Source organism: Ctenocephalides felis, unplaced genomic scaffold (assembly GCF_003426905.1).
Source record: "Ctenocephalides felis isolate EL2017-DRISC unplaced genomic scaffold, ASM342690v1 CF-g0.4_SCAFFOLD_03570, whole genome shotgun sequence".
Classification (NCBI taxonomy): Eukaryota; Metazoa; Arthropoda; class Insecta; order Siphonaptera; family Pulicidae; genus Ctenocephalides; species Ctenocephalides felis.
In genome coordinates this window covers 7,733,940-7,761,904 of record NW_020539724.1, presented here as the reverse complement: position 1 = coordinate 7,761,904, position 27,965 = coordinate 7,733,940, and the positions used below count along the sequence as shown (strand labels likewise).

Sequence of the window (27,965 nt, the reverse complement as noted above, 5' to 3'; positions counted from 1 at the left end):
TTTGGAACCATTTGAGCCCTTGGGAGCAAGGAAATTCGAAAATGTCCATATTAAGGACCACTCTAATGTACATAATGTCATAACCATTCTGATAAACGAAGCAAATATTAGTAAACAAATCTTTTGGTTTTCTGGTGAGTGGAGCGAGTGTAGTCGAATGCAAGTGGTCTTCAAATAATTCCAAATATAAAGGCATATATATATATATATATATATATATATATATATATATATATATATATACAGTAGGACTCCAATTATCCGAACTCCAATTATCCGAACTCCGACTATTCGAATCGCCGATTATCCGAATCACTTTCAGAAAAATTGTCCAAAAAAGTCTAAGTGTGCTATTATTCTTCCACCAGCAAAGCCAGTGTAGGCACATTGTTTGTTTTGATTTGACGGAGATGTTTACAAAACAATGATTTTTATATCTAAACTTGTACATAAGTACATTTTATTTATATTTAAAACATGTGAAAATGTCATGTTTCTTTCATTTAATACAATAAAAAAAATAGTGCAATATCAATACGTAACTTTTTTTTCTCTCCAATGGCAATTTTAAAAACAAACTCCGATTATCCGAATATTTGATTATCCGAATGGGTCCCGGTCCCCATTAATTCGGATAATTGGAGTTCTACTGTATATATATATATATATATATATATATATATATATATATATGCCTTTATATTTGGAATGTACATAGAATTGGCGAATATATATCTGGATGTACATAGAATACAGAAATAAACCAAACATCAAAGAAATATCCCTGCATTCCATTGCACGATTGCACGCAGTAATATATTACTCATAAAAAGGCACAGGCTCAACTCTTCCACGGACTTCAGAATTTCAATTTTACGATTCCTCTCAGAATATTGCATATTTCTGCATATTTATATATCTGTGTCTGAATAAATGTCAACAATTTATGGAATAAGAGAATCATCTAAGTACTTGCTAATTGGCTTACAGATTTTTTTTATAGTCGAACTAATTGATATCATAAAAATTGTGATTTTTTTCGATTCGTTTTTACGTTATACAAGTCGTCATATGCAGACTTATTTTCACATCGAAACTGAGAATTTTGTAAAATAATTGTCTTATACCATAATATATATTATGTAATACCTTGAATTTCATGTCGAGGGTTCCAATGATTGGTTGTTCTATCAATAAGTATATGTATTTTTACTAAAATTTTATATAAGTATTAAATGAATTTTTTTACATATTTTTTTAATACTTTTACCTTTTTAATATTTTTACCTTTTTAATAATTACATTGCGTCTTAGCTAACATCCTACCCTCTTCATTAAACAAAGAAGGTAATGATTTGCGAACAATTCCAGTAAAAATTTTAGAAACCATTTTTACAATTGAATTTTTTGGTTTTATCTTTCTCAAAATAGATTAAAAAATTAATGCTATCATTATCTAGCTTATTAAAAAATACTTAATTTTTTTCGGGAGATCTAGAAATATTTGAATATCCAACTATTCTTAGACCAATTGGACAATTGACTTTCTCAGTTTTATTAGTATTTCTCCATATAGATTGAAAAAATAATGCTATTTTCTAGCTAATCAAAAAATACTATGTTTTGTTTAGATGATCTAGAAATATTTAAATATTTTAAACTATTAGACAAATTGGACAAACGACTTTCTCGGTTATATTAGTTTTTTCAAAATAGATGCAAAAATTAATGCTATTATTATCTAGCTAATTAAAAAATACTTATTTTTTTCGGGAGATCTAGAAATATTTGAATATCAAACTATTCTTAGACAAATTGGACAATCGACTTTCTTGGTTTTATTAGTTTCAACCAAATAGATTAAAAAGTAAATGCTCCCATATTTTAGCTAAATAAAAAATAGCATTTTTTTGAATTTGTTTTGGAAGATCTAGAAATATTTAAATATTAAACTATTCTTAAACTAATTAAAATATATTCGTTTTCTCTCGAAGATATAGAAATATTTGATTACAAAATATATAGTAGAACAAATACTTGCATTTTTTATTACAAAATGTAATAGAACCAAAAAACTTGAAATTTTCATTGCAGTTTTGAATAAACTTTATACCTAGTAGTATATGCTTTTTAAAAACGAAATTTTAGAAAGTTTTCAAATTGTGTTCATTTCAAGTCTCAAGTCATTGAAAAATCATTAACACTAACAGTTTTTATATATTTTCACAAGACTTTAAATTCAAATTTAAGGCTCTTCAGAACTTATACCTTCAAAATTATGTAAGAATTACTACATTCACGGAGTATTAGAATTTTGATTACTTATTTTATTCGAAATTAGTAAGCAGTTGTTACCATAAATTTCAGTTATTTTTGTTCTATTAAAATAAATTCTAAAATTTTAGACGATTCTAAAATTTGGCTCAGGCCCTTTACTCGAGGAACTTCGGTTTGTGTTACGATTACGAGTATATTTTGTAGATTAAGAATCAATTATCCAAATGTTTATATTAAATCTATCTCAACCCTAATCATCTATTTATCGATACAAATTTATTATATATGCAAAAGCCCGTATAAATGCAATTAGTTCCATACGGGACCCCATGATACATCAACTTGTTCCTATATATATAATTTATCAATCTATCATAGCTTTTTAAATAACGGTGAAATAGGAATCCATGTTTCCAATTGATAGCACATCCTAGTTGTCAATTATATGCACACCTTTACTATACAGATTCTAATTACAATTAATATTTGCTTTTATTCTGAAGGTACTCATTTTGTATATTATCTATTAGCAGGTTTTCAATGAGGCATGTATAGCCTAACTATATACGCCCATAGGACTTTTTACACAGTAAAATATAGATGTTTGTTTTTTATTTTACCAGCTTCTGATTCTTGATTTACGATGTGAAAATTAGTCAGCGTATAATCTTGACTTATACGAGGTGGTAATAATTTTTCTTCAGAGAGTAATTTTTATTTTTATTTATGATTTCAAAGATATCTATCCATGGATTTTTAAACAATTTGGTTATTTTATATATTTATTTTATTTATTTATAAATGACAATTTCATGAATTTAATATTTTTTCACAACTAATATTTTTTTTAATGAGAACTATATGTTCTGTACGTTGTATAGAACTTAAGTTAGTACAAGACTACAACCCAATGGTTGACCATTCTCTTTCTGATAATTCATTAAAAATATTTTTAATACTGATGTATATATATATATATATATATATATATATATATATATATATATATATAAAGCAATGCCCTCGAAAGGCTATTTTCACACTAGATCATGTTTGCGATTTATATCAAAGTCTGTTATAACTGCTTGATAACAAACTAGCCAAAACAGTTGTCGAATCCAGAAAATTTTATTTTAATGAAAACTATCTGTTTCATATAAGTTGTTGTGATAATTTAAGTTAGTTTAATAAGGCAACCCAATAGTTGACCATTCTTTCTGATAGTTCATTAAATTATTTTTAATACTGATGTGAATATTTATAGCAATGCCTCCGAAAGGCTATTTTTACTTGATCGTATTTGAATTTTTTAATCTCTAATTAGTCTGTTATTAGTACTTGATAACAAGCTAGCCAAAATAGTTGTCGAATCCAGAAAACTTTATTTTGAGATATATCTTTTCTATACGTTATTGTGATAATTTCTCGAGTTAGTTTAAGATGGCAACTCAATGGTTGACACCCAACAAATTCTCTTTCTGATTGTTCGTCAAATATATTTCTAATACTGATGTGAAAATTTTAGCAATGCCCCCGAAATGCTATTTTTACTTTTTGATCATATTTAAAAATTTTAATCTCTAATTGCATTATTACTGTTATTACTGCTTGATAACAAGTTCGCCAGAGTAGTTAAAAATGCGAAAACATTTTAGTTAGGTGTATACTAATATTTTGAATTCGACTTCAAGCACACCAAATAATAATACATTGTTTTATGAAAATCAATATTTTAGATCGCTTAAACTAAATTTACTTAAACTATCTAGTTGTTTCTAGGATCTCTTCACAAACTTGAAAATTGTTTTTTTTAGTGGTATAATGATTTTTTAAATCTACCAATAGTAATAATGCATTTTTATATTTAAGCCAATTAGGAAAGTTCTTTTTAATATTTGCTCCTTTTCTTTCCATTATGGACATCTACAAAATTTTGATAGTAGGTACTCAGGTCTAAATCGAATGCCAATTCAATTGGTAAATTAGAATTAGAAAAGTAACTTACAAAACATTGCTGAAACAATTACTATCTGTACAACTCATTATTTATTTATACGTTCTTTCTATTATATTTTGCTTAGCATTACAATCGATTATTTTCTAATTTTATCAAGCCCTCCTGGAGCAAGTTGATGCACCAAGATACTTTTGTTGCATTTCGTGTATACATTACATATACAACGTTGCCAAATTTAGCCACAACATTTTCAACACATTTCACAACAAATCCATTAAATTTTCATCATTTACAAATAATTTTTATTATTAAAAATCGAATTAATGAATATTTTTCTCACCAGAAGCCTCGTTGTAGTAGACGCTAACGCGTTCGAGTTGAAGGTCGCTCTCGCCGTGATAAATGCCACTTGGGTCGATACCATGTTCTTCGGAGATAATTTCCCAGAACTGCAAAAATAAATAAAAAATAATACATAACTATCAATCATTTTTGTTCGTCAGTCATTATAAATAAGTAAATGAAATTATAATCAGACATATGCGTGGAATGATAAAGTATTTGCGTTGATAACGCAGTAATCGCTTAATCTCTTTGGATGTGATTATTAATAGGTATTTTGATCTGAAATAAGCAAGATATTTTTATATCTTTAGAAATACTTGGTCAGTAATTTTAATTATTTATTTTTAACTGCAATCAGAACTTCATACATTCTACTAGCTTGTTGTGTTGACGTCTTGGACGACTGTCTTTTATAAATAGTAACCCAAATGATTGTCCTAATCCTGATGAATTTATTACTACAATTTCTTTGACACTGATGATGCAGCAATGTTAGGTAAATGCTATTTTCATTTTAAAACATATTACTATTTATATTTTCAAGTAAAAACTGATGTCACTGATGTTGACATCAGGTTGTCCAAGGTGAACCTCATATCTGTTTCCTTAGCCAATAGGCCACGAGGATCCTAATTCCATTTATTGACTATATTTGATTATTCACAAATTTACCTCTGATTTGTGGTTTATTTCATTTACACTCAATAAGGTAATAAATAACGTTTTCTTGTGGTAATATTTTATGAGCTAGAAACCTCACAGAGGATAAATCATGGAAAATAAAACACTGCAACGTAAATTTCTCCGTAAAAAAACATCATAAAACGTGTCTTGGGAAGCTGTGGTTTTAATTTATAGTAGGTAAAGGTTGAAAAAGTTACATATGCTTTGATAATAGAAGCACATCATTTGGAGAAACATGAAGTAAAATTAGTGATTCATTGTCGACTGTTGATAATTTGACTGCAAATAATACCTACTTATAACATTATTTTTTAATTATACCTATTAAGTTTTTTTAGCCGTTCGAATTTAATTGCTCTTATTTTCATAACGATATAACTATTTTGCTATATTTATTAATCTTTGGAATTCTAAGTTATAATTTATGATTTTAGTCCAGCTAAGTATGCCAGGCTTATTGTGAGTTATCGAGATATGTTAATACTGTAGGCGTACGTAAATTTTAATTATAAAGTTAAATTTTATAGTTAATCCACTTCGCCTAGGCCTATACTATTTTAAACTATGATGGTTGATCACCATGCAAAACAAAATCGCAGAAGAATAGACTTCAGGTTCTCCTTGTTACTACATTTACATTTTGATACTGATGATGTAACGTTTGCTGATTTTTTTATTTCATTAATTATACTTATTATATTATTCAACAAATTAAGTGTTATAAATTATACAAAGTTTTGTATAGTTTTTTATACAAAATTCCTGAGTTCTATTATTCATCTCGGTTACCTCTTGCATACCTGTTAAGGCTGTACTAAAATTTTTAAATGCGATTCATCTGATTCTTAAAATTTTGTTAATTGCTTGTTTATACAAATTCATCCCATATTTACTTTTTTTTCTCTCATTTTGAAAATGATTTAAAATTGAAGCAAATCACTGAATCATTTAATTAGAACTCATCTTAATGCTTGAGAGAACAATAACACCTGCCGGATGACTATCGACACAAATCCATCAATATTTTTGCCTTAATTAAAAAAAAAATACAACTAGTACTGTATAAATCAAGTTAAAGATCGATTGAACAGTATTTTAATTTTTTTTTGTAAATTGTATTTTATTTGTTCTAAATAAAACAAACTTTGTGGGTACCTTCGCATGCCATTTATAAATGAATTTATTAGTCTTTTTATGTTTTTTGCAAATTGTGGTTAATCATAGAATTTATAATTAATTTTTTATTTGAATATCGAATTACTTAAATCAATACATTGAATAAAATTTTCATTCGTAATATGATTGGTAATCATATTGTATATTGAATAAATGCAATCCAATATTCATTCCAACCATTTTTCTTAAATTTGTTGTGTTTCGTTAATAAAATTTTTGTTTAGGTCATTGCCACCACAATAGTATTACTCATAGATAAACAAGTATAAAGTATTACTTTATTTACATTATTTTAGTATAAATTTTTATTTCATTATTATATAAATTATTTTTAAATTTACACTTGTCCAAAATTTCATACGGGTTTTATTTTTGAATTGAACAGCTGCGCGCAGAACTTTCTTTACTTACACTTACAAAAATAATTCAAAATTAAAAAAAAAATAATTAAGTCAATGTTTTGACATTTGTAAAAAACTATGTTTTCTGTCAGGGGAAGATGAAACACATGGTTAAGTAAGATTTATTATGGTTATCTCGAACGGGAATAGTTCTGATAATTTTATATGCTGGTTTGTAACGAGACATTAACTTGTAAATGAATTATGATGATTTTAGAACCATATCTATACTTATGACATTGCTTTCTTTTAACTATTTCAAGTTCAATTCAAAATGTGATGCATAAATCTTCACACTTTAATTATTTGCATAGAATATTTATGTAATGTTTATAATAATGCTTCAAATGATTAGTTCCATAAAAATTACAATAAATATTATAGATTATTCCGACATGACAACTTGTGTTGCCACATCACTCCCTTAATATTTTTTTAAGTGATGAAAAATTAAAAATTCAAAACCAGGAGTGATGTGGCAACACAAGTTGACCATATTAGAATAAATTTTCTTATGCTCTCTTACAATTATTTGGCTTTGAATGGTATTAACATAGTTAATGGACATACTTTTTTTACCAACAAACTTTAGTACAATTTCGTTTTTATTGTTTTCACAATATTGTTTTTATGAATGTTACAATTCAAAAATATACTAAGCCTGTTTCAAATTACCCTTCATAATAAAATTACGATTTCCAGAAGCAATTGTTATGATTACTCGTAGCAAACATGATAAATACAACTAATTTAACATCTACATTATCCGACTAATATTTCTTCATAATACAAATGAAAGTTATAAGTTCCTGTTAGGTTCGACCCATAATTATTCATAAAAAGCCTATTATTATAATATGTACCATCATAATGGGTTTATGTGGAATAATTTTCTCTGTTGTATACAGTCATTGTGATACTCTTTATTACAGATGGTAATTTAGAACATAAAATAAGATGAAAAAAATATAATGCAGGCTTACTGCTGGTTTTTTATTATTGTAGACGTCTGCATATGTATTAATTAATAAGTTTATTTAATTGCAGTATGGTAATAAAGTAAAGTTTTTATGTAACTGAATCGTAATATATACATTTTGTAACGTTGTTGCTATGAATGTTCGATCTTGACCTCGTCCAGCTCGGTATCAAGCAGTATAACAGATTTGCACTTTGAGTTATCTTATCTCAAGCGAAAATCGTATTTTGTGGGCATTGCTGCAACATACATACGCCAACATTATATGTTGTCCATTGGGTTGCCCTTTTTTGAGCTCAAAATACGTATAAATAATTTTACCTATTTCATTTATCTTATTGAACATATATGGAAAAAATGTGTACTTGAATCAAGTCTTAACAAACTTTGCCATTGTTCAATCCTAAATTCTGTCAGCTCGATATCAAGCAGTACAACAGATTTGCATTTTGTAATAGATATCAATTATCTCGAGCCAAAATAGTTTCTCGTGGGCATTGCTGCAACATCTAGCATAATCTACTCATATAATGTGGTTGTTCATTGGGTTGCCCTTTCTTAAGAGTTAAATATACGTATATTCTTTATTTCATTTATCTAATTGAATTTAATATATCCAAAAAAACGTGTACATGAATCAAGTCTTTAAAGAATGTGTGTCAAAAATTTCTAATTTTAGCGGTGAACAATCTTTTGCGATAAAATATAATTATTTTGCCATAGGTCATGTTATTAAGTGCAATTAATAATTCAAAATTAGTAAATTGAAATTACTGAATATGTATCTGCTAGCAAATAGAAATGACTAAGCTTTAATTATTAAAAAAAAAACAAATATTTCACCTTTTTCGTTTTAATTAAATTCTGAGCACCGAAGTGATTGTTTTAATTAAATTAAAATACTTTGAGTAATATTAACAAGATTTGTTTTTTAATTTTTCATTTAAAATTTGCTTTTGCCAGAAAATCTGATTTGCTTATTTTCTTTTGTTGAATTTCACAAGGTTTAAGAAACGATCGGGTCCACCCATTTCTCTATAACTAATAAAAAAGTGTAAAATATTTATATTTTTGCGCAAAAAGTCCTGGATACATTTTACTAATTTAAAACCCATCAGTTGTAACCGTTTTGAATTTTGGATGAAGATTGGCCAAGTAGTTTTTTTTCGTAATTGTTAGATTTTAGATGATTTTGGTGAAACTTTCGGATAGAGGTCTTAACGAACATCCATAAAATATATGGGTCTTTATAAAAGTTTATTTTATCAAAATTTATAAACGATAGCAATATTTGGTACTGATCTAGTTGGTTAGTTAAATGGAAGTTGTACCTAAGGCAAATTTCCACTTGCACCTAATTGTGCATTTCGAGGATTAATTTATTGAAACATAGAATTTCCAACCAAGCTTATTTAAATCTCCAACAGGAAGAAAAACAAACCATCTTTCTTATTTTAGTTTCGAGCACACCGAAAACCGAGTTTCCGCTATTTTTTTCATTTCTAGAAGTCTATTGAACTTGTATTCTGGAGATTCCAAATTTAGGAATCGCCTCAAAGATCTATTTATAAAATTTCTATGTGACAGAATGCGTTCTCGAACAGACGTTTCCATACGTGTAATTTTGAGTGCACCATTAAATATCTCTCTTAGGGTTTAGCGCAATAAATTACTTAAGAAGTCGAAAATAAAACACAGAACCGACTATTTATATGTAAGATTACAAAGTTTACTCGAACATGAATACATTTTAATTAATGTCGTAGTTAAAATTGTAAATACCGGCCGTAAATTCATTTATATGCGAGCGCGCTTCATTCTGCCACATAAAATTTATGGTATTGAGATTCCACGAGGAGCAGCTGATTGTAATAGAATCTGGATGAAATGCAGTTCTTTATTGCATAAATATTTTCAGAATAATTGAACATGGTGAAAATACATAATTGTTTTAGTAATGAACACAGTTTTGGTCTGAAAAATTAAATGCAGCTCCGTGAATGCTGCCGAATCTTCTGCAATTATTAGTTCGAAAAAATTAGATTTTTGAGAAAAATTTACTTTTTTTGAACAAAAACTTTTTGAAGAAAAATTTATTTTGAAATATTTTGGAAATTCTGAACTTTTTTTCAAAGCAATCGTACTGCTTTAACTGCATAGAAACGAAATATCGAAGCGCGTAAACGCCGCGTCGCCGTCTAACGGATAAACATTGGTACGGAACCCATAGGAATGCAAACAAAATTTATACTTATTGTTAAAATTTGTTTAAAATATCTGATAATTTGATGTGCATATGTCTAATGGTCATTTTTGACCGTTTTTTTGGCATTTTTTCACTAGATCTCCAAACCCGCTAGACCTGTCTTCATGAAAATACAAGTAAAATGTTTTTTAAATCATTCAAATCGGACGCTCCGTTCTCCTAAAAACTAAGTTACCGTTTTTGGCTATTTTTTCCTCATATCTTCGGAACGGTTAGACCTGCCTCCGCCAAAAACTAATCAGCCACGTCTCCTTATCAATACGAATCGAATGTTTTTTTCATCCGTGTTCCCGAAATCGTCGACTAAAATTTGTATCCGCACATACACACATACACATACACATACATCCATTTTTTCTAAGGTATGCCAAAATGTTCAGAAGGTTTTGAAACGTATTTTCAATTTTTTTGCCATTACTATAACTTGCCCTTCGCCAAGTTAACAATGGTTTATTTACTAGATAAATTATTATGGTGATTCCTGATGTCTCAATTTCTTTCAAGTTTTCAAAGTCAACGTACTTAAGTGGGTAAATGTACTGATATTAATAAGAGTCACAATATCACAAAACCGTGTGATTGAAAAGTCTTCCGTTTCCTGTTTCATCATACAAATACAGTAATTATCCAAGAAAAATAAATTTAACATTAATAGCATCAATAATGTTGGTGTTGGAGATCTGAAGAATAGATGCATTACTATCAATTATAATTATAATTGAGATAAAATTATCGAACTTGTGGTTCTTATTAGTACTGGTAGTCTACCCAAAGTAGTACATTTGGTTTCTTGATCTTGCAATGGCAATTTTGTGGTTAACACCAAGTTATGGATATCAGAATTTCCTAACGATCTGTTAAGTTTATTTATAGTGAATAACTATCAATTTATATGAGATGCGTTTAATTAATACAATATAATTTATATCGTGGTTTTAAATGGATTTTATCGCTATTCTTGCATGTTTTATGATACTAGAAATCGTCGGGTTGTTGCCACTTTATTAGGTTATAGCTGTTATTAACATATTATAGTCGTTTATGAAAGTAATTATTTCATGAAAAGGAAATCTTAACTAAAAAAGGAGCATAGTAATATATAATCAGTATGTAAATTGGCGGTGGATATTCGAAAAACATTAAGTTGTCAGGACATAAGATGGTAGAAAGCCTATGTTATTGAGGATATAAATTATATTAGTGGTTAGAGCAATGGGCTTCGAATTGGTATACCCATTTTGGACAGCAACAATATTTGTTGTTCATATTTTATAAACTGACACGAATTTTACTTGGGCCTAGTAGTTAAAGGTCTGAATGCTTATATGTAGTAGACTGCCTGATGTGTCAAGCATCAATTTTCTCTATAGATCAATAAAAAAATCATCAGTATTACAGAATTTGTAGTAATTTAAATGATTTTTAAACAATTATTCAAAGATATCTATCCACGGTGATTTGATTCATCACTTAAAGGTAGGACAACTCTTTGGGTTTTACCAGCCATCGTTTATCAGTTTCTAGGATTTTACATATTTTTCTACGCATAAAGGAATTGTAGGAATAAAACGGATTTAATCAAATTTGTTTTATACATAACTGTATTTTACAATGTATGTATATTAAATTGCAGTTTATACTTTATGGTGCATGTGTCCGGCGTGTAAATGTATGTGCTTTTACCGCGTTCTATTAATTTAATCTTGTTTTATAGCTGGAAATACAAGCTATAATAAATCCTTAATTTAAGGAAACCGTTAATTAGCCAGCTCTTTACGCGTCTCTGATCTTGTTCCTTCATCAATTAAAGTTTTATCCCTTAATGGCAGCGGAAAGATTATGAAAAAAAAATTACAATTCTCAAATGTTTGCATTTTTTAAAAAAATCTGTTCAAATAATTCAAAGTATTTTCAAGTATCTTAAATATTATCTTATACTGACTTTTGGATAATTCTTTTTTTGAAGATTATTTTTCATAGGGTTTGTTCCCCCCAAACTCAAACTAATTCGTAATTTTTATATTTTATTACGACTGTTGAATCAAAATTTAAACAAGTTCCTAAACACATTTTGGCTGTGACGTTAAACTAATGCCAATACATCAATGTATTTTTTGTATTTTTAATTTTAATTATAGCTATTCAAAAAAAAGGCAGTAGTATTCACTTCCAAATGGATATTATGTGTCTATGACTCGATGTAACTAATTTTTCATAACAGTTCTCTTAGTATTCATAATTTGAATTTAATTACCCAGGTTGGATTTATGCACGTGATCTCTTGACATCGCAATTTCTTTAATTATTTTTTTTTATTTAAAAAGTTCTGGTCGCCACATAGATAATAGAGATCATCATACTTAAATTCAGCGATTGTTAAAGTTGTGATGAATAAATTCATTTTTGCTAACGGAAGATTGTATGTATTTCACTAAATTATTAATATTGTGACAATTGAGGGGTTGAAGCCCCCTTCTTGGGGTATGCAATGGCTGCCAAATATATTTTAGCCTTGCAACCCCGTTACGAAGGGGTTGCTTCAACACTCCAATCGCCCGCTAAAGTACCTGTAATTACCTGTGGGGGTTAGTAGCTACTATACGAATGAAACCAAGATTACTTTTATAACTAAATCTATTAAAATAATTAATAATACATTCCGCATGTATTTGTGGAACATGACCGTACTTGCATAAGGTCATGTTCCCTAACTAATACCACTTATTCTTATATCATGGTATATATGCTTATATGGAGATATGAGGGTATGGGGGAGAATAGCTACAACTTATAATTTACATAATCTGACCTTTAAGCTGGACCTGTCTTGTTGCACAACACACACACAACTAACACTAACGTATCCCAAGGCGTTCGCCTATGGGATACGTCTTCGTTGGCTCTAACTTCTTAATTGCCAGGATCTCCGGAGCGTCTCTCTGATGGACCCCAATAACCAATAGATAGTTAGGGGTAGTGGTAGGGCTGTGTACCCTGGGGTTGACGACTATCAGGCGACAATAATTATCAATACGACGATAATTATGATTATCGTCACACGCCCCCCTGTCACACCAGAGCCGCCCTCGGCTCTAAAAATTGTTGCTACTTTCCAACGATGTTTGAGGTCCCCGTAGCGGTATCCATAATTGTTGGGTGTACGTCCAGAGCCTGGTTTACTAAATGTGAATTTGAACGTAGACTGTAGTTGTGGGTGTGTGCCTTCAGTAATTGTGCTTTCGGCCAGATATATGACGTATTGGGTTCCTAACTAGCTATTCCCCCATTTGTTAACAAAGAAGGTTGATGAACAACAAACAAAAAGAAATCAATAATTAACATCACAAGTATTCAATAAAAACATATATAAATCGACAACCATAATCTTTAAAACAAATATCAAAACTAAATTTATATATGGGTCAATTTGACCTTCAACTTGAAACTTGAACTTAATTAATTTTGTTTTCCAAGAGCTCGTGTTTGAAAAAAAAACTGTACTTATTTGAACTTCAAATCGCGATGTTATTTAAATTAGACACAAAAGAAAAACTACCATTTATACATAATGCTACAATACAAAAAGAAAAATTACACGTGGAAAGATTAAGATGTTACTAAAAAGAGAACGTTTTCTTGTACAATTTTTTTTCGGAACACGCTATCTTGAAAACAAACCTAACCTATGTGTGTGTGCTGTTCCCTATTATCTTGGTTGTAGTATTAGTTATTACGAAATAAACGTAACCCGAAATCTAAATTAGTTCGCCAGAATCGATGAGCCCGATGATATGGACAATATGGAGTAACGCGTGGAAAAACATAAACAATTAACTAATGTGACGATAAACAATTGAAAATTTATTTACATTTGCTTTAAACTAAACTCGATTACTTAAATCACTAAATGACTAACGAGCGCGACATTTACAGTAATTCAGCCTCTACTGGTGTGATTGCCCCCCAAACACAAGACCACAGATGGGGGCTAAGATCTAGTTATCCTTCTTGCTCCCCCCCGCAGCGCCCCAACCATAATAACACTAGACCGACCGCTTATGCCCACCCAAAAACAATGGCACTTACAATCACCTGTGTAAGCGGGACACACCCGGAGTTCCCCAGCTCGGCACAAGGGCCCTCCAATGTTGCCCCCTTCGCGGGGAAATGGCGACGTGCGACCTATGGCGCCATTCCAGTCTCACTGAAGGTACCTTCTTAAACTATTCCCAAAATCACTCAATATAATACTCATAATAATTCGACGGCTGCGGGTTTGATTAAGGGCGGTTTCCCCGATTGAAACCGTACGCGTCCATCGATTCGGACACCTCAATGGTCCTCGCTCGTGGACAACTGGGCCCAGCTTTAAACAATAATATTCTCATATCTCATATACACATAACAAAAACGTACATCCGATATGGCGTCCCGATATAAGCCTGCAGACTTATATTTATATAATCTTGTTGCAACAACCTACTCTCCACAAACAAAAATCCCACTATAACTTCTTTGCACCATGACGACTAAATATCCTAACATATTCTAAAACTTAATTCTACAACCTATCTAAGGGAGGGGGAGGGGAATCTTAAGACTAAACCTTATATTATTATTATTTTAAAAAAAAGTAAATGATTTTTTTCTCAATCATATACTTCTACGCCGAAAAAATCTTTTACTCTACAAAAATGAATCATGTCGTATCAATCTAATTTCTTATGAAACGAGCCCGGACGTTTCATGCCCAAGCGTTACTGCTTGTCCCGGCCGCTCGGACTAAAGCTACGTCAACCGACGGCCGAGTTGCCTACGGTATAATCATATACAAAAAAATTGAAAAAAGGACTATTGAAAATAAAAATTAAAAAGGATGGTAAATGCTACGACACGATCCTTCAGTTTATATAAACTAACTCATACTTATACTTGATTCTGAACATCAAGTTTGCCCTATCTCTACTACCCACACATGTTTCTCTCGATTATTCCTTTCTTACTTTATTTCATTAATTTTATTTGCCATATCGGACCCCTTAATCGGGATTGGGCGGTCAAAAACACGAGCCAATAACTATTGACGAGACGGAATTAAAGTATTTTTGATAAAAAATCAAATCGTATTTTGTCCATATAAAAGGGCATCACGAAAATTTAACAAAACACCGACGGTATAAACGGGGTAATACACTACAAACGTTCGTTTGGTTTGATTTACGGTGACATCAATAAACAAATAAACACGACGAAAATAATAGTTTGCATTCAGTCTTAATCATTGTCATACTTTACAGATATAAAACTATTATTTAATCATATATGAACAATAGGGCCGCCATAACACATTTAACTTTTCAACTTTGCCCTCTATACTCTCAATACTTTGTAACTTGTAACAAAGTCTATAAAATCTATCCGTAAACCAAACCAAACCTTTCGCGACGTACGGCTAAAAAAACGACATAACGATATATATAAATATAAAAAAAACATGATTCGAATATAATAAAATGGCGAACAAAGCGGATGGTGCAATAATGATGAATAGGATAAAAATAGTAAAATTAACGAAGTTACGCGTATGATATAAAACTAATTTATAATGGAATAATAAAACATTAAAATTAACAAGAATTAGGCAAATGTGAAGAAAAAAACTACTTGATCAAAAAAAAAAAAAAACTGTGAAAGAGTGTCACTGGCCGTTCTAGCTGTATGACGCACACAACTAGAGCGTTTATCCAACCGTCGGGTACAGGTCCGTACTTGGCAAGACCGAGTGAAACCCTTACCAGTGTTCCTGCACCCGCAGAGATATGACTTCTAAAAGACACTTTGTGCCTGCAATCTGCTCTAATTAACGAAGGTTGGCTAGTCCTTTCGTTACCGTGCCGCATACGATGTATAACTGGACTGGTCGCGATAGCCGTTGTAATCGTTATGCAAAGAAATCATATCCCAATCCTACTATTAGTAATAGGATCGGTCGGATAAAGCCGCGAATTGAGCACCAGTCAATGGTGACCCGGCAGAACTGAGGCCAACATTAGTACGCGTAACAATAAAAAAGAGAGAAAACAGTTAAAAAGAAAAACATTATCAATAATCAAATTATTAAAACTAATAATCATAATCAAAATTATTAAAACTAATTCATTATTGCATCATCTTAAAAAAAACACGAAAATACACGAAAATATTCAACGTTAAAATATTAAGTAAGAAAAAAAAAACTATACTAATACTACTAACCAATTACTCTATACCTATTGATTACACAACAATCCAGCTGGTCAGATATGAATAGTATGCCTATGTTTCAATAATTTGAAAAAGTTCTCCTCAGTTAAATCAGGAATAAAACAAATTCGATTCGGCACTGTCTGCTTGGCTCAACAAACTTTGACTCTCTGCACGCGTTTCGTACGCGCCAAACATCTCACCCCGTGAGTTTCTCAAAGTTCTTACACTTTTACACATAGGCACGCTAGTCTTTATGCTAATTCTCCCCCGTAAAGTTACTTAAAAATAAAACCAACGATAATAGCAATTTGTTAAAACTTGTTAAATTGCTAATCCTACACTTGACTAACAAAAGTGACAAAAACTTGACTTATTCGGATAAGTTTCAAAAACTTTTAAACTCATTAATTTATTATAAAATAATTTTTAACTTAAATTAAATTTTTCTATATAAAATAAAAAGTCAAAATTCTTATCTTATGAATCTAGTTGAAAAAAAAAGTTAACAAAATTTTTTTTTTTTTTTTTTAGCTAAACTCTCATAAGAGTTTAAGTAATTTGCCAACGATAACATAAAAAAGAAAAACAAGTTCTTTTCTAGTAAACGTTAACATATTTAGAGAATCCTAACTATTTAATCTATATAAGTAAAGAAAAACTTAATATTTTTTTACAACCCTTTAGGTCTACATAATATTCTGAACCAATAATTAAAAAAAAAAAATCACAAATAAGAAACAGACTTTTTTTTTTTTAAAAGAAAATTCATGGTAGACCTTAATTTAATTAAATTATCCTAACTATTTTATTCATAGCGCGTAAAAGTAAAAAGTAATCTTGCCTCATTCGTCTTCAAAATCGACAAATTTGGTAATTACAGGGTTTGTTAACAACCGCGAATAAAAAGAAATCTAAATAAAGAATAAATGAAAACCGCTAAACCTATTTGTGTTTATCTGTACTTATATCCGTACTTATGTTTAAAAATATTATTAAAAATGACAACAAAATGCATTATGCGCGCGAACATTTTCAAACCGTTTAACAATCACTGAGTGTGAGTATAAAATTTTGAACTTGTACACCATGTCTGGGTCGCGCACAGACCAGGTCAAAATCACTTAAAAAAGGATACTTGAAAGTTAAATTTCTCCGAAAAATGGCCATGTGTTTTGCGTGACCGCGCGTATGTGCGCTAGAGTGTACAATATTTGAGCTTACTAGAAAAAATATATTCGACTATTGGAATATTATTTTAGAAAATTAAAAATATTTTTGTGGATATATTACCGCAATTTTTATAATAGAAAGAATAAAATGAAGAAAAATAAATTGCAATTACATCTACGATTATATGAATTTATAATTTTTATTTTATTTATTTATTTTTTTATTGCTTACTATTCAAACATAATAATGTAATAATTTGTAATACAGTAAAACAAAATTGGGGAGAAAAAAAAAATAGAATTAACTTAATAGAGCAAGAATTAAAATTGAATTCGATTAGAACAAAATACAATTTTGTTATTTTATAAATTTTATACTATTGAATATTCCAAAACTATTTGCAACGCACCAAAAAAAAAACGCGAAAAATATAATAAAGTTTAACAAATCCATTAAAATACAACAACTAATAAAGTTTCACACTCACGCCTTATTTAGAATCAAATCAATGATTTATAATTTCAAAATATTGGGATACGCGCGCTTTTAAGAAAAAAAAACTACAGATAAACACATGTAGCGATACACACACAAAGATACACAAACGTAAAGAAATTGCGCGACGTTTAGAATTTGATTTTATTCTACAAACTTCTATAGAAATTACGAACACATTAAAATACAACCGAACACGTATACAGTGGGAGCTACTCGCTTGGTTTTTTATTAAATATTATTTAAATATAAAATAAAAAAAATTGTAAGTTGGGGATCGAATACGCTTTCATCATTGTGACAATTGAGGGGTTGAAGCCCCCTTCTTGGGGTATGCAATGGCTGCCAAATATATTTTAGCCTTGCAACCCCGTTACGAAGGGGTTGCTTCAACACTCCAATCGCCCGCTAAAGTACCTGTAATTACCTGTGGGGGTTAGTAGCTACTATACGAATGAAACCAAGATTACTTTTATAACTAAATCTATTAAAATAATTAATAATACATTCCGCATGTATTTGTGGAACATGACCGTACTTGCATAAGGTCATGTTCCCTAACTAATACCACTTATTCTTATATCATGGTATATATGCTTATATGGAGATATGAGGGTATGGGGGAGAATAGCTACAACTTATAATTTACATAATCTGACCTTTAAGCTGGACCTGTCTTGTTGCACAACACACACACAACTAACACTAACGTATCCCAAGGCGTTCGCCTATGGGATACGTCTTCGTTGGCTCTAACTTCTTAATTGCCAGGATCTCCGGAGCGTCTCTCTGATGGACCCCAATAACCAATAGATAGTTAGGGGTAGTGGTAGGGCTGTGTACCCTGGGGTTGACGACTATCAGGCGACAATAATTATCAATACGACGATAATTATGATTATCGTCACAATATAACCTTTTTATTCAAACTGAGTTTAAATATAAGAACGGTACAAAAAAAACACTATTCATTTATTGCATTTTTTTAGTACAATTTTTGTTAGTTCAATATAATTTGTCAAACATTATAAATTTTATGTATACATGCAGTTTTTGTAAATGATTTTTTATCAAAGTTCAAATTTATGAACTTAATTAGTTATCTAATTAACATTTGTTTATTAACATTCTGAGCCTTGTTATAATGTTATGCAATTCTATTAATTATTAATCTAATAAATTTAATAAGCTCAAATGCAAAAATTATTCTTATATTTTCCAAAAGCATTTTTCATATTCAGTTTCTTCTCACGAATTGTAAAGCTTTGTAACGAATTTTATTTTGTTCATATATGCTACCTAGTTTGTATAATATTAAAAACGTATCCTTAACTGTTAAGTGAATATTGAAGATATTAAAGTTTCAAAAGCTCGTAAAAAAGCTCTGCAGTAACTCTAAACTAAATCAAAAACTACATTCCCAGTATTTTTCATTTCCAGTTCCTTTTCGAAAAACAAAAAGCTCTTTGTAACAAATTTCTAATTTAGAATAGCATTTCAAATATAATTAGAAATAAATGTTTTAACCAATTATTTTTTGTGTGAGAACCTTACTCGTTTGGAAGAATCTTAAAATAATTTGTATGACTTTCTTCAGCAAATAAGATTTTACATATACAGAAACACATACGAAGAAAATGTTTAAGAAATTTATTTAAAATTATATTAAAAGTCGACGATTTCGGGAACACGGATGAAGCGATTTGAATAATTCAAAAAACATTCGATTCGTCTTGATGAGGAGACATGCTGATCAGTTTTTGGCGAAGGCAGGTCTAGCCGTTCCGACGATATGGGGCATAAAGTGCCAAAAACGGTAACTAAGTTTCTAAGAGAATGGAGCGTCCGATTTGAGTAATTCAAAAAACATTTTACTTGTATTAACAATTTTCATGAAAGCAGGTCTAGCGGTTTCGGAAATCTAGTAAAAAAAGTAAAAAAAATGCCATTTGGCGGTCAAAAATGATCATTAGACATTGCACATCAAATTATTAAATATTTTGTAGATAATTATAAATTTTGTTCACATTCCTATGGATTCCGTACCAATGTTTATCCGCGCTTTGATATTTTGTCTCTATGCAGTTAAAGCAGTACGATTGCTTTGAAAAAAAGTTCAGAATTTCCAAAATATTTCAAAATAAATTTTTCTTCAAAGTCTTTTTTTTCAAATAAAGGTAAATTTTTGTCAAATTTATAGTTTTTGAAAAATCTAATTTTTGTTCAGAGTAAATTTTTTTCAAAAAATGTTAATCTTTTAAATAAAGTTATTTTTGGTACGGAAAGTTCCTGCAATTTACCTTAAGGCACGATGCCATGCGCCCCACTAGTTTCTAATTAATAATATTTAAAAATACATTTTACTATAACTAAAAATTAATTGTATGATTAAATATTTTAACAAATCTTGTACGAACCTTAGCACCGATTTGGTTTCCGCACTGTCCGGCTTGTAAATGCACTATTTCCCTCATGTTTCCACCGACTGATTTGCTCAAAATTAAAAAAAAATCTTGACGAGTTTTTCAACAGAATGCACGTCAATATATTATTAAGATAATATCGTTAAAATAAAAAAAAATACAAATGATTGATTTGAAAATAAAACGTAAAAATCAGCCGAACTCCGCGCTCTAGAGCCAACAGCTAGAGACTGAATGCAAAGAAGGAATACGATGCGCTTGGCTCGCGCAGTTAACTATCTTTAAACGCACTGGAAGTGAGGAACCGTCTATCTCTGACAAACCTAGAGATACGCGTGTACCACTGTTTCTCAATATTTGTGATGTTTTGAATTTGATTTTTTTTTTAACTTCCCGTAGGGTAAGTTATAGGAGATCGCTAAAAAAAATCGAAAATGAAATTTTTTGCTTATCTTTACGTTTTAAAGATTTCTGAACATTTTGGCATACCTTAATTTTTCGCCCACGATTTCGGGTGCACGATTCACCCAATTGAATGATCCAACTAGTGGGGCGCATGGCATCGTGCTTTAAGGCAAATTGCTGGAACTTCCCGTACCAAAAATTATTTTTTTTAAAGATTTACATTTTTGAAAAAAATTTACTCTGAAAAAATTTGATTTTTGAGAATCTATAAATTTTTGACAAAAACTTCATTTTTTTTTTTGAAAAAAATGACATTTTGAAGAAAATTTATTCTGAAATATTCTGGAAATTCTGAACTTTTTTCAAAGCAATCGTACAGCTTTAACTGCATAAACACGAAATATCGAAGCGCGTAAGCGCCGCGTCGCCGTCTAACGGATAAACACTGTTGCGGAACGCATGAGAATGTAAACAAAATTTATACCTATTATTAAAACCTCTATAAAGTAACTGATAATTTGATGTACATATGTCTAATGAACATTTTTTACCGTCAAATGGCATTTTTTTTACTTTTTTTTACTAGATCTCCGAAACCGCTAGACTTACCTTCATGAAAATTTGATCAATTCTTCATATTGTTATAAGTAAAATGTTTTTTGAATTATTCAAATCGGACGCTCCATTCTCTTAAAAACTGAGTTACCCTTTTTGGCACTTTTTACCCCATATCTTTGAAACGGTTAGACCCGCCTTTGCCAAAAACTAATCAGCACATCTCCTTATCAATACGAATCGAATGTTTTTTGTATTATTCAAATCGCATCATCCGTGTTTCCGAAATCACACACACACACATACATCCATTTTTTCTAAGGTATGCCAAAATGTTCAGAAGGTTTTGAAACGTAAAGATACATAAAAATTTTCATTTTCGATTTTTTTGCGATTACTATAACTTGCTCTACGGGAAGTTAAAAAACGCTCGATTCCTATTGATGGGAAGACATGCTAATTAGTTTTTGGCGAAGACAGGTCCAGTCATTTCGAAGATACTGGGCAAAACGTGCCAAAAACGGTAATACAATTTTTGAGAGAACGGAGCGCCCGATTAGAATGATTAAAAAAACCATCATTTCGTAATGATGGGGAGAAGTGCTCATTAGTTAAAAACCTTCTAACGTGCCCATAAATATTATATATATATATATATATATATATATATATATATAGTATTTCAGTCAAATTTTTTAGTCATATTCTAGTAAATATTTTTATAAATAATTCATTATCTAATCTATCTAACATTTACTATTATCATAAACACAAAAATATCAATTGAAAGAAGAGAAGGACGAAAATCCACATGCATAAATAAAAGACTACCAATCTTTTCCTATAAACTAAGTGCAAGTGGCGTTTTGCCTTACGTGGGTAATCTGGTGTGGAATTTAAAAAAAATCAATCTTTATTCAACAATGAATACGTATATGTACAAGATTTTTGCGAAATTTAATTATTTTTGCAGGTGTTTCACCACCACAATCCTCATTTGTTTGTTGTATCCTTGTATAAAACTGTCTTTTTTGATACGATACTTGCGATTTTTCAATTTTTAGTGTCTTTATAGACTTGTATTAAGTATGAAGTAGACTCATCCACAAATTCAAATTCTTTACCATTAAAAAAAACGAAAATATCAAAAATTTAAAAAACACTTTTCATAGTTTAGTAGTTTCGTTTTATAGTTTGTATACAGAAAAACAAGGCAATTATTAATGAATATTTTAATGAAACCTATAAATTTTACTTCAAAACCTTCACCATTTGTATTGCTGCATTACTAGTCGTGTTCAAAAAATACTTTAAAAATATCATATTTTTTATATTTTTAAACTAATTAAAATTCTTTGCAAGTAATCAATACAACTTTAAAACATCACAGTAGTAAATTTAATAAATTTATCATAAACTATATTGCTTAACATATTATTCATGTATTGTGCATTATCGATATTTTGCTTCTCGACTTCAATGAAACATTGAAATTCACAATTTACCAATACTTTTAGACTCATTTAATTTAGGTAAAAAATGTAGTCGAAATAACAATCTAAAAACAGTTTTATTTAAGCATTCATATCCATATTGAATCATTCACAATAGTGCAAATTTGAATTTAAAATGTACTAATCCTTCCATTGTATTTTCACTCTAATTTTTGAGTCTATTAGTTTAAAATACTCTATTACAAAATATAATTCAAATTAAATTAAATTAGGCACTGTCTAATGTTCTATAAGTACTTCATAGCATTCACATGCATTAGATTAAACTAAAGCACTACATTTCAAAACTCTTTGTAATAAACTATATTATACATCAAATTCATATTTCATATTTGAAAAATACAAAATAATGAATATTATAATAGTCATACACGTTGACTGTTGAATTTTAAATATATTAGGAATATTAAATTCTCAAATTGGTTAATAAAATGAGCAAAACGAAAATATTTAATAAAATATTACATGAAATTTCCAAAGAAATAATTTTTAATCAACTACGTAATATGTAATTAAACCAGATTTCAATTCAATCTCTTTATCATATAAGATTACCACAATAAACAATTGTCAGAAATGTAATACTTAACCGATTTAACCATAATTTAACCATAAATAAGTGCATGGATTTAGCAGGCATAAATCAAACAAAAACAACTCGTTAGTAACTATTCATACATGCATTTACATATTTATATTATAATTTTTGAGAATCTATCTACATTCAACGTGTGCTAGTACTCGCGACTGAATTGGCTCGAACAGAATTATTTCTGTATGCAGTTCTCTATGCACGCGCTTTTATTTTAACAAAAAATAAACGAAATAAAATAAGTCTATACATTTATAAATAAAGAAAGATAACGCAAAACCAAGTCAGTAACGAGAGCATTGCGTCTGCTGCTAAGTCATTATTGCTATTTTCGTGTAGAACTCAAGTGGCTACAAATTGCAGAACCATACACAACTTTACACTTTGTCTTAATACACTTGCTTAAAACCCAAACATTGCCTCATCTCCATCTGATGAATTTTATTACTACCCTTTCTATGATACTAATGTTTTTATTTATGCTGCAATAACGGGTAAAAGCTACATTCACTGACAAATATATTGTCACTTATATACTTCCAAGTGAAAACCGATACCACAGCCACAAAGTAAAAAGATCATTTTAGTTGTTTGTAAATTATCAATAAATGTATTTAAAATTCTTCCGCTTACTAATATCGTTGATCAAATGAGCTTTTCTAACTCATAGTTTATTTCCAAGTAATATTAATGGTATTAGTTATTTTCTAACTGCTTGCCCTAAGTTTTATTAATTGCTTCAATTAAATTTAAAATTAAAATAAAAAACATTTATGATATATATATATATATATATATATATATATGCGATATAAATATATATGGTAAAAATTTGGATATGTGATGGATAAATTTTGATATAAAAAATTGTATATTTGAATATATACATTCAGCAATTAAACCAGGAAATTTTTCCAATTTTTTATAAACACAAATTGTGTAGAAAATCATAACTAATGAATAATTAATTTAATAATTTAATTAAATTAATAAAATGACAGAATTAAAGAGGGCATATTGCCCAATTTGAAAACATGTTATAAAAAAGACCATTGATATTGCTTGGATGCAGATCGTCTTTCAATTTCATTAGGGAGTTGTTTTAATGGTGTATATTTTTTTCTATATTTGCCTATATCGCATCAATTGGAAATCTATCTGAATCGCTAGCGAATACAAAATTTATTTGCTTAACGATCCTGGCTCGTGATGAACAAAAATAATTGTCAAACCAGGTTCGAGCATAATAATGTGATTCTATTTTGAATTTTGAGGATTTCAATTATTCTCAAATTCTTTAGAAGTAATTCTTTAGAAAGATTCTATAATGCTAATACGATCAATGCTTCTTATATGCAATATTTTGTAAGTAAATGAAGCTGATGCATTAATTTTAATTTAATGATTTTGGAAACAAAGTACTTTTTACAATTGAATATTATGATCACAATGAAATGTATTCAACATATTAAAAAAAATTTCGGTATTATAATTATCATTCATACATTTTAACATTTCTCTTTCAATTATAAAAGCCTCTGTAGTTTTATACAATCCCCCTGATGACAAGAAAATTCTGTGCTGATTCTGATTTTTTACTTGTTTAAGACATAATATTAAAATGTTACATATAATTGCTGACGGCTGCTACGATTTAAAGTTTCCTAGGCCAAATGCTTTGAGGCTAGGTCGTCATGTGAACACTGAAATAATTTTATTTCTCATAACAAGAATTACTGTAATAATTAGTCAAAGATACGTGCAATATTTAATTTCAGATAAAGACATACAAAGAGTAATACAAACTTAGTATTACATTTTATATTTCAGCTCTGCTATAAAATAGAAGCTTGACAATAATCAATTGAATTATAAAAAATAAGTCAACTCTGGAATGAGAATCCCGTATTATCCTACTAGCTTGCTTGCTGCAGTAGACTTCTTAGCTTTATTAACTATCGGTAAGATAACAAAACAAGCATTTCTTATTTCGTAAGATACAAGTCCAATTATTTTTGTTTTGGGAAACCTAGAATATAATTATGCTTTAATATACACTTATAAAATACTACAAGGACAAGATCAATACATAGTCTTTCTAGAAACACACTCTAAGCTTCCATCCCTAATTGTTAACTGATAATGCTTACAGTTCAAATAAAATATGTAAAACTAATCACATAATAATCATATCTCAAAATAATTAAATATTCAAAATATTTGTACAAGATTTATTATATAGGCTCTGTATTGATACTTTTTTCTTGATACAGGTCGCTGATGAACCACAATTAAGAATGGCAACCCATAAGAGACGATATCTGCTGAAGGATCAAAAAGACTTTTCTGGAAACGCCTATTTATTAAACGGAATATGCCTAGAAACTTCAAGGTATGCAATTTATTTAATCATTTGCTTATTTATTCATCTTAATATTCTGATATCGTCCTTAAGAATTTATTCATATTTTTTTCATTTTTTTAATTTTTTTTTTAATATATTTCACTTTCCATTATATTACAATAATGTGTAATAAATCTAGTTGGAGTACTAATAAATCACTCATAAATTAATTTTAGTCAAATATTTACACTGCATCGCAAAGATCATGTAACGTGTCTTAAAATACCGCTTACAAATAGTTCAATTTTTTCATTATTGACTTACTCATTCACAAGTTTTAATTATTCATTTATTTATGCATACAATTGATATTTTTACTTGTTGTTTTTTTTTATTTTTTTACTTACCCATTTAATAATTTAAGAACTTTCGGTAGTTCCTCTACGATTATTGTAATCGGCCAAAAATCGAAAATGAAAATTTTTGCATATCATCACGTTTCAAAAGTTTCTGAAAGTTTTGGCAAACCTTGGAAAAATTTGATGTGTATGTGTTTTGTTTGTGGATACAATTTTTTTTCTTATATGAAAAATTTGTACTTTTTGAGATACCGAAGCTTTCGATTTTATTTTTGATTTCAAAATTTTGAGTCTTTTATAAAATACGAATAATGATAGTGACATTATTTAAAATAATCTATTTGAAAATGTTCAATATTACTTGGATATTTATTACGTTATGGGAAGTTCTAGCAATTTGCCTTAAGGCACAACGTCATGAACCACTAGCTTGTTTCTAAACTTATGGATTTATACATTATCTATTCTTCTTCAATTATTTTGTTTATTTATATACTTTTCATATCAATTATTCATTTATTTTTATTACTTATTTCGTTTATTCTTTTATTTCGTTTATTCTTTTCATTTTGCCATTTTTACTAATTATTTATTTTTTTGGCATTTCTGTTGTTTATTTTTAGTTTTATATATTTTTAATATTAATTAAAAATTAAATAATAAAATTTGAATTAATTTTAATTTTATTGATTATTGTCTAATCGGACCAATTCGAATTTTTTTGCGCACGATGTCATTTTTGAGCCGTGTCAAGTGGCTCCGCCGGCGACTTGATTGGTCCACGCGGTTGTCAACTCGTTCATTTGTGTGATGGCAGCAACGCAGAGGACCTGCAGGACCAAGGAGAGGACCCAGGGAAGTACCCAATAGTAATAAGTGTGTTATGAAAACGAGCAAAATTAACAAATCATTGTCGGGTTCTCATTCATTCATTCGCATTTATCTAATTGTATTTTAATTTTGCGCAATTTCTTTAACAATTGGTCACATTGACACTAGATTGTGAACGGCATACGTAGTTTGGCGCGATCGTATCTATTTGACAAATACAACTTGTTGCTATATAATCAATTTTCTAAGTACTGCTTTGTTAGCGTATTATGTAATGTCATGATTCAGATAATTATTTGCATGCTAATAGTAGTTTGGGGTAGTAGAAAGTTTTGTAGGTAGCATTCGTAGTTCTAGTTTTGACTGACACACTAACACAATATCCACTATTAACAAGAATGTAATAAACTGAATCATTCGACATTATTTATATCATATAATCATTAAACTATTGTCAATTATAAACACTGCTGCCTGCTGGCGTTTGCATCCATATAGCATTGCGCCATTTATTATTATTCTGATATGCATAAGTTCTTACATTGATGCATTAACTTATTTTCATCACTTTTAGGGCGTTACAAAAATTTGTCGTGATACAAAATCAAGGACAAAGTGTGAGCACTAAATGTAATCAATCCATGAAATAGTTTAAATCTGGGATTATATATTAATTTTAATCTGCAGATAACTTTACCTCCTTTAGTGTTATTATCAAACATTTTGAAAGATGCATTCTAATCTCTTGTTTTTTTTTTTTTGTTCCAGAAAACATTATCCGCTTCTGAATCACAGCCCTCATCGCTTATAATCCATCAAACAGTAAGAACTTATCAAGTGTCTATCAGGCAGTCTGTATCCTTTATCAAACATTTTAAATGACGTGTTCTAATCTTTTGTTTTTTTTTTATTTCAGATTCAATTATCCACTTCTGAATCAACACCC

At 29.3% G+C, this 27,965-nt stretch overlaps 2 protein-coding genes across 2 annotated transcripts in view; both read right to left on the bottom strand.

Moving 5' to 3' along the window:
- The window catches only part of LOC113382858 (lachesin-like), a 589,134-nt gene that overhangs the window by 27,975 nt on the left and 533,194 nt on the right, over positions 1-27,965 (bottom strand). The gene's annotated exons all lie outside the window — the stretch shown is intronic.
- On the bottom strand, positions 4,555-20,484 carry LOC113383169 (tubulin beta-4B chain-like). Its single transcript, XM_026621415.1, has 2 exons — positions 20,414-20,484; positions 4,555-4,683 (listed from the first exon to the last, which is right to left on the bottom strand). Exons 1-2 carry the CDS (start codon positions 20,468-20,470, stop codon positions 4,555-4,557), a joined length of 186 nt encoding a protein of 61 aa, XP_026477200.1. The 5' UTR covers positions 20,471-20,484.